The sequence below is a fragment of the Electrophorus electricus genome, chromosome 25 (assembly GCF_041902795.1).
Source record: "Electrophorus electricus isolate QZ-2024a chromosome 25, ASM4190279v1, whole genome shotgun sequence".
NCBI lineage: Eukaryota > Metazoa > Chordata > Actinopteri > Gymnotiformes > Gymnotidae > Electrophorus > Electrophorus electricus.
In genome coordinates, this window is record NC_137521.1 from 13,069,882 (window position 1) to 13,078,637 (window position 8,756).

An 8,756-nucleotide genomic window follows, 5' to 3' on the forward strand; every position below is an offset into this window, starting at 1 on the left:
TGGACTGTCTTGACAGTATGACTTTCTGTTATCTGGCTAATAGAGTATTTCCACTCGCTGATGTAAAATAACCAGAAAATGTAAGTTTGTGTAAGTAAATCCAAAAATAATTGTAGAGGATAAAGCTTTTGTTTAATAAATAAATTCACTGCATACGATAAGTCTTTAAAGGCTAAAACAGCAGGGTTTGAGAACAAAAGATACAGTGTAATTACAGCATTCATACAGCAAAACAAGAAATAGATTTATGAACACAAACAACATACAAACGGTACATTTAACTGGAATGAAATGTTTAGTAGATGTTTGTCTTCAGTTGCAGAGGTGGCGTTGTTGTGGATTAATGACCATCAAACATTCAAAGAATTGGTTCAGTTTCGTTCCAGCTCACAACTGCATCAGGCCATCTGCAATACACACACACACACACACACACACACACACACACACACACACACACGTTGACTGTTATTTTTAATGATACTACAGTTGCCATTTGGGTTCCTAGCTTGACTTATGGGAGAAGGATTGCGCAGATGGGTTTTTATACAGCGACCAGACTATTTCCGATTTAAGCACATTTTCCACACATTGCCTTTGTGCAGGTGTACAGAAGATAACAGATACTGCAGACAGAAAGTTAGAAGATAAAGGTTTATATCTGTCTAACCAGCAGAAACCTTAGAAAACCTCACTCATATTGTGATACTGTGTGGCAATTTATTTACATTGTTTCAGTCCTAAAAAAAAATGTTGTTCCTCACTCCTCATTTCAGCAAAGGCAGGGCTTTAAACATACTGCAGTCATTAGAGCAAGTCTGGCCTACTGACAGTCATTGCTCAGTCTGCAGGGGGCTGGTAACAGAGAGCTGAGCGACACACTGACCTGGTCCTGATGCAAAGCTCCAGGGGAGGTATGAGGTCAGAGTTCACGTCCCTGGAGTCAAGGGTCATTACAGCAGAGTCGGGATCTGAACAATCACACAGGCAAAGAAACACTCAGCTTGTACCCTGCAGACCTACAGATCTGAGACCAATACCCTCATTCAGATAGTCAGAATTAAAATAGCACTGTAGCAAAGGCTAAGGACAGCAACCATGGCTGGTCTAGAACCGTTGTGTAACCCAGGTTACGGTCTCCATCACACCACCCTCTTGTCTATCACACTGACATCTCCTGTGCTTTGACATTCCATGTGTCCCTCCTGCATCTACCCTGCATCCAGGGCCACAGTCCTACCCCTCACCAGGGGTTGACACACGGCTTCACACCATCCCCTCACAGTCCTGTAACCATGGGCACAAATATTATAGTACAGCAATCTGCTATATAATACCAGAATGTACTTCAAATCATCATTATCTAAGCAAAGTGTAAATCCTTTGTATTCCACTCTTTACAGTCCAAGGTTTCATTTCTAGTACTGCAGGCTCACTTCAAACGTCAGTGTTGTGAACTGCTAAAATCCTTTTTGTAGCTAAATTGGTTGTATTAGACAGATCACACAACCACACACACCCACCCACACCCCCTGAGCAGTACTGGGCCCCTCAATGCGGACCAACCCAAACTCACACACTGTTAATCTGATGGGCTCGAGCTGATTGGCCAGGCCGTCGTAGTAGAACAGGTCGAAGGGCTTCGGCTTCCAGTGGCTGGACGCGAGGTCCTCACACGCCGAGAACAGCACACTGAAGTGACTCTCGCTGCACACCACCCAGATGGGGAATCTGGGCATCTTCAGGTAAGATCCGACCTGGCGGGGTGAGGGGGGTGGAGAGCGTGCTGGGGTTTGGTCAGGGAAAGCAGCCCGTGTACTGTGAATACGCTGCGTGTTCTCGACTATTTAACAGCTACAGAGGAGTTTCTTACCTTACAGATATTATAATGCTCAAACAAAGACAGCAGTCCAATATCACAGCGTTCTTTGATCCCTTTGAGGAGGGTGAAGTTGCCGTTGCCTGAGTCAAGCCTCATTTCATCATCAAAGACGTTCGAAACGGCACGCCCACAAAGCAATAGGTTCACCAGCTCCTTATGAACAAAGAAATCAATCAAATGAAGCACAAAGGTTGGCTGAAAACAGCTTAACAAACTGACAATGTATAACATTTGAAAATGCAGAAACATGGAACCTTTTCTCCAGTATATGGTCATACTCTATATTGTTCATATATTGTAAACAGCACTCCAGATGAACACAGGGATATTCTGTGGAGGCTAAAATGAACTATGGAAGAGAGACTTTAACATGCAGGAGTTCACTGGAAGCTGAAGGATGTACAGTGTGCAGTAAAGGGAAAGACACAATGAGCAGATATAAGTACAGAGGAGAGTCACGGAGACTCAGGTCTGCTGACTCTGTTCCAACTTTCCTACTGCTGTTAAGTATGCAACACGATAAAGACAAATTTACTATAATGCACGATTCCAAATACACACAATTAAAGATTTGCTCAATCGCTTAATACAATAAAATAAAACAAAGAAAAAACAAACTCCAAGGAATTTCGCCTTCATCTTTATCAAGGAAGTCCTCATTTGTCCTAGTGCAGCTCCCAGTATACCTGCTGCATGTATGCAGACTGTCTTGTGGGTTCCAAGGACTGGATTAAGAAACCATTGGTCTATATGATGGTGTATGTGAGAAGTCTTTGGGTGGGGTGAGCACCCCCTGCTGGAGGCACTGCGTCAGGTTCATGAGGCTGAACTATGATGTTGTGTTTCGCTCGTTACTCGGATACATTTGCTAACCTGTGTGCAGTAGCCATGAGCTCCGATGAGGCTGGCGGTGGGCATGTCCATGTCAGCCCTCGTCCTGCCGCACAAAAGAAGCAACCAATTACTCGCCTGTCCAAAGCCAGAAATGGATCTATTTTAGGTGGCAGAGTGCGTGCGGCGGAAATGGAGCGTCACCCTTGAGTGGTTCTGGAGAGCACAGCGGAGAGGATGAGCAAAGCGCAGCCGAAGGGGCCTGTCTCAAACTGAACAGAGCGCAGATCAGACAGCAGCCTCGGGAAACAGGAAGGACAGCTAATGAGAGGTAGCACCCAGCATACATCACTGGACCTCCCTCACACTGATCTGAAGGTGTGATGTAAACCTTACTCATAGGTTAAATATGTCGGCGCCTGAAGTACAGACTGGTGTAAACGTAACACAATGCCCATTTTAGCCTCACCTGTTTAATATTCTCTTCAAGCAGTGCTTTTAAGTCATCTAAACTCTCCACTTCCATGCAGGTGATCTGTAGAGACAGGAACCACAGGTCAGGAGGAAGTAGACACAGGAATCCAGCCACAGGTCAGGAGGAAGTTTCCTTCACAGTGACCTGAGGGACACTTTCAAAACCTCTCTGCTCAGCTTTGCTTCTAATTAACCCTTAACTCTGTGCCTTATTTTTTGACGTTTCATTCATTTTATATTTTAGCTTTTATTTTTATCCCATTGTATTTTTATACATTATTTGCTTTATATTTATTTCTATTATCTTAATTTATTCCATTTCATTTTGCTTATTTTAACCTTGCTGTTAAAAAGAACTATACAAATTAAGCTTATTTTTCTCCTCATTAGTAGAAATGTCTCTTTCTCACACTGAACCTGGCCAACAGCCGGTGTGTTGTGTGTCCAGTTCTCAGCGTGGTTTCTCTTCAGACAGCAGAAAGGCAAACGTATGGTAAAACAGATCAACACACTGCCGACCTCACGGCTGATGCCTGAGGCGTTAAAGTGTCATCACAGTCGCTCTCCAGTGCTGTGGGAAGCAGTGTGTCATCTGGTGCTGATAACAAAACCCTGACCGTGCTGCACTTCTGAACAAGCAGGCTTCTAAGGTCATAAATGGAGAACACCCTCTAGATAAAGCTCACGGTGTCGGAAACAGCCAATATTTTCTCTACCGCTTCTTTCCCTCCCCTAATGAAACTCTCCAGCATTTTTGATTTTTAGAGCTAAAGGTCCGTCTTGTGAGCATCCATGCTGCTCACCTGCTCCAGGACGCCGTCGGATCTGTAGTGACCCACTGGTGTGAAGAGCCTTCGGCCTGAGTTTCTGCAGGTGAAACATGTGGATGAGGAGCTGGTCACCACACCATATAGCACTAAAACCTCTCAGAAGTAACTCAGGTGTTTACATGGCAACGATTGCCTTCTTCCTGCCTCCGGCCCTCCACAGGATCTCCACCACAGCCTCAGTCAGGCACTTCGTCCTCACAGCGTCTGAAACCTGCAGCCTACTGGACATGTTCAGTAAATCACAGTTTAAACACATACCCACCTATTACACCTATAAATTATATAAAATGCAAATTTACAAGCAGGAATCACAGCACGTTTTGAATTTCAACAGAATTAAATGCAGACAACAGTAAAATAACTTGGCAAATACCTCAGAAAATATATTTGAAATATTTCACTCAGAGCCACTGTGCTTACTCGGACTGGAAGTCACTGACGCGTCCTTCGAACAGAAGCTTCTGGAGAACAGTGGCCTGAACAGCAGCAAGCACCCCACACGGCCCTCCCTGGTCACACACACACACGACATGCTCTCTTGGACATGCCTCCATTACTAAGGTCTTGCACTCAAATGCTTATTATTTACATACTTCTTACTTAATTGCTGGTTTTGAGTTTTTTAGGGTTTATTAAAAACTAAAAATAGTTCACTAAGTAAATTAGTAAATTAAAACAAAATTGAAACCAACAAGGAATGTCCATGTCTAATTCCACTACCACACCTTGACAAGCGACATTTCTTGTATTCATGTTGATTGATAATGATATGGATCAATAATATGGTCGTGACATGTTCATTTCCCCAGTAAGAGGAGCTATGAGCTGTTTATGCCCCTAGTCTGTGTCTTTGTACGAGACACAGCGTCAGTCTTCCACGTGTGGGCGGTACCTTCTTCTGCACAAAGCCATATCTCATATCAGGCGTGTCCGAGAAGCTGAAACTCTGCTGTTTCCACTCCGTGCTGAAACAGCTCATGGGGGAACCAAAGATGAGCTCTTTCAGGGCCTGAAATAAAGGATCAGATAACACCATCATTCTGTGTTGTATATTCAGGTTTTGTTTTTGTTTTTATCCCAACTTACTAATTCGGTCATATTCAATTCCCACCCATCAGGTAAGTCTCCTCTGTCACACCACAGCTGCCAACCAGGGAGGGTGAGGGCTGTCACGTGCTTCTTACATGCAGCCAATCACAACACTGTTTTGAGCTGCAGCTTATACAACATCAGGGGGCAGTTACATACTCTCAGAATAGCACTATCCGTCCCTTTCCGAAGCATGAGTTCACAGACATCAGTGATTGGCCAGTGTTGCGGTGATTGACGGGGAGAGTGAGTATGCCACACCCCCTCCCTGAGAGCACGGCCAGTCTGCTCTCTGGGGTTGGTGGGACGCTTTGTGATGGCAGCCCTCTATCAACCAGTGGTGACATGAACGCACCTGTCTGTGTAATCTATAAAGACCCGTACATGTACCCTGTAGAGACCCGTGCGTGTACCCTGTAGAGACCCGTGCGTGTACCCTGTAGGGACCCGTGCGGGTACCCTGTAGGGACCCGTGCGGGTACCCTGTAGGGATCCATACGTGTACCCTGTAGAGACCTGTTACCATGACAACTTGCTTCAGCTCAACAACTTGTTCCCATTAGCTCCCATTCACTGTTCACTTCAGTTTCATTTCTCAGTAAACTTCTCATTTCAGAGATGGCGTAAGTGAATGTAGCTTACAGCAGCTGTCTGCAAGTCCATGGGCTGGTTGCTCAAATGTTTTTGAGGTACCGTGTTACTGATTGACACTGCAGACAGACCACGCAAGTCCTCATCGTCTAGATCGTCTAAAAGGCAAAGCAAATGAAGACAATCATCAGACACTTCAGACTGAATGAGTTTCCAGTCAAACTCAAGCCACATTCATCGATAAAAAATGTTTCCACAAGTCTCAACCACGCTTCTCTCGGAGGGCCCAGAGGATGGAGAATTTCATGCAGTGCGCTTTTATTACAGTATGTATGAACCACACCACTACAGAGCACTGCAGACAACAACAGAGACAATATCACAGATGACACTGTGCAGTTTGACAGGCTCTGGACCATGAAGTATGAAGTGTGGTAGGTGGAACATTAAAGCTGCTCTACCCAGAACCACTTCCATGTGGAGAGCGCCCTCTCCTGGACTGCATCCTGATGTGTTCCTGCAGAGGCAACAGAACAAACTTTTAATCCAGAGATTGGACTCAGAACATCTGTATAAATACACAGCCTCATGTCACAAGAACTAAATATTTTAACATCCATCAGTGCTCGTATGCAAGAACACAAGTAAACACGTGAACTGAAACAGACCAAGTGAAGCTCACCTTGGGGACCTAACTCTCTGCATTCTGCCAAGGCCATTGCTGTGTGCGATTGGTCTGTTGGAACCGAGGGCTGTGCTTCGGTCTCTCGCGGAGGGGACAGTCCCATCAGAGTCGGTGTGGCTGGCGTCCGCGCCGACGCTTTGGCTCAGCCTGCCTTCTCCTTCTGAATCATACTCAGACTTGTTTAACAGAGAGAACGAACCCGGGGACTTCCTGGCAGATCGCTTCCTACTGGTTTCCTATGAAGAGAAACCATATTCCCCATTATTTTTTTTATCCTCATTATTTTTTATCTATGGATAAAAAAGTTAGCCAGGAACGCTTTCTGACAGAATTTGAAATGACAGCAGACAAAATAAAATGGAGATGAAAAAACTCAAAGCTGAAACTGGAAATTAGTAGTAGCACCTCTTCAAAAGAAGCACTTAAAAGATCACCCTAAATTAGTGTAAAAAAATGTTATGTCCTAGTTTTCCATGCTTGGAACACACTTTTGGCTAACAGGCAAAACACCTCAACATTAAAACACCTCAACACTTTCAATGCATCATGGACACATCCATGCAGTCTAATTTGGCACCAAAGACGCACAGCATTTTAGCAGAATAAAGCACTAAAGGCCTGAAGCCTGAGGGTAACGGGATGCCAACTGGATAGACCTGGATGGAGGCAACCACGGGGCCTGACATGATGCCTCTCCTTGCTTGGCTGCGTGTGTTGCCCAGGCTGTCCGGCTTGGACGTCTTCCTCTCCGCAAAGATGCCGTCCTGGCTGGAGGAGGAGGGAAAGACGTTCCTCTCGCTTGCTGAAAGGAAGGAACTGCTGGAAAGGGGCTTGGAGCGCTTTGGTGAATGCAGCTCTTTGGCTGGAGATGCTTTTAGCTGGGCTAGAACACTGCTCTCTGATTCACTGTGAAGAATTTTAACAAACACCGAGTTAACAGAGCCAGGATCAGGCAAACGCTTAAGGTCATCTTTCTTATCGCTTTGATATTTTGACTGATATCACTCAATATTCTGAAGGAGTTGTTACTGTTATAGAGAGAAAGCCTCTTTTTACCAGCAAGTAAATGAAATATTTAGCCAACAAAGCAAATGCACCATACATGTTTAATTCTACCATCTTTCAAACATCTAACAAATCTATCAGTCAGGTAATATAAACCAGGTACTCCAAATCAATCTTTCATACCGATGTATCTAACCAAGATGTCGCCATATTCTGATATACAATTATATTTGTGTTGTTAGTGGTGGGTTATTTCTCTCTGTAAATACTGTAGGTTAGTTAGATACCTAAAATTGTCGCTGTGCAGATCTGCAAGATCTTGGTCCCTCCTGGCATATTTTGTAACAGAGGGTAACTCTTGCTCAGCTAGAAGGGTTTTGTGGTCCTCAAGCGGACATCTCTTAGCGTCCACACTGTTTCTCAGTCGCTCCTTTACCATGATCTCCAACATGGATTTCAGAGGTTGTTCTTCAGACTAAGCACAGAAAACAATGAAGCCAGACAGATTTGATACAATTCTTCATTATTTTACATATAACACAACCAAACTGATCAAAGTGCGTCAGCTCTTACCTTATTCTTTTTGTACAGAGCTTCTAAGTGAAGGATTTTCCGCAGATCTGACCTGTTATTGATGCTTAAATTAGTTCGTGGGAGCTCCTCTTCCAAACAAGCAATTGTTTTCTTCAGACCCTAAAAATCATATTTACACACAGGTAGCGTTAACGTTAAAAGTTAAGACAAAGTACATCTTAAGGAGAAAAATAACTCTGAATGCAGCTTTGTGCGTATGTCATTTAGCATTGTTTTTTACTGAGAGAAAAAGTTGTCTTGCACTTGAAGTGATTGCTAGCTCGAAACACAGCGAGCAGCTAGCTAACATTAGCATAACAACCCGTCCTGATTTCATGTCCTATTAAACACGCAGTTACCTAACCAGCTGGCTAACGTATTTTAATTATTCTTCTGCCACCCACCTTCCGACTGAGATATTCCCGTACAAGAGAAGCAGCGACTTCCTCCACATCTTTACCCATGATGACTGACAGAAAGTCGGAAGAATGAACACAGACGAAGTTAGCCGAGCTGGCTAACTGTTAGCTAGCTAGTCAAAGCGACAAGCTTGGTAGCCAACTAATGATCTAATAACTTTTCATATAGCTAGCTAACAAAACTAGTGTTTCATTAGTACCAGTCGTGGTACTCACGTTTCAGACAAAATGTTACAGCATTTTGGCAATATTTTAAGATTTGAAGATTCTCTGAGCGGTCCAGTCATGTAGCTACCTCGCGTTAGCTACCTCGTTTGGCAGTGTTTGTCCGTATCTATAGTTACCGGCTCTGATCCCCCGGCTTTAGTTTGATATCA

At 44.1% G+C, this 8,756-nt stretch overlaps 1 protein-coding gene across 4 annotated transcripts; it reads right to left on the reverse strand.

Annotated features, from left to right (window-relative positions):
- Positions 1-110: 110 nt before the first annotated feature.
- Positions 111-8,711, reverse strand: mindy4 (MINDY lysine 48 deubiquitinase 4). 4 transcript variants are annotated; one of them, XM_027026265.3, is made up of 19 exons: positions 8,596-8,711; positions 8,365-8,429; positions 7,961-8,080; positions 7,675-7,862; positions 7,039-7,288; positions 6,380-6,618; positions 6,159-6,214; positions 5,749-5,855; positions 4,910-5,026; positions 4,438-4,526; positions 4,137-4,238; positions 3,991-4,054; positions 3,183-3,248; positions 2,918-2,985; positions 2,756-2,819; positions 1,874-2,035; positions 1,577-1,757; positions 887-971; positions 111-407 (listed from the first exon to the last, which is right to left on the reverse strand). In XM_027026265.3, exons 2-19 carry the CDS (start codon positions 8,422-8,424, stop codon positions 359-361), a joined length of 2,067 nt encoding a protein of 688 aa, XP_026882066.2. In that variant the 5' UTR covers positions 8,425-8,429; positions 8,596-8,711; the 3' UTR covers positions 111-358. The 4 variants fall into 4 exon arrangements, 3 of the variants coding, with proteins under 3 accessions (XP_026882066.2, XP_035378120.1, XP_035378119.1); XR_014119836.1 differs by having other exon boundaries at positions 887-1,287; positions 8,365-8,710; XM_035522227.2 differs by having other exon boundaries at positions 4,137-4,235; positions 8,365-8,710.
- Between the last annotated feature and the right edge of the window lie 45 nt (positions 8,712-8,756).

Coding starts and splice junctions, on each gene's coding strand:
- mindy4 (XM_027026265.3), bottom strand. CDS start 8,424: ATGGGTAAAGATGTGGAGGAAGTCGCTGCTTCTCTTGTACGGGAATAT. Junction 6,619..7,038: donor CCGTGGTTGCCTCCATCCAG/GTCTATCCAGTT, acceptor TTCTCTTCATAG/GAAACCAGTAGGAAGCGATC. Junction 2,986..3,182: donor TTGAAGAGAATATTAAACAG/GTGAGGCTAAAA, acceptor CGCTCTGTTCAG/TTTGAGACAGGCCCCTTCGG.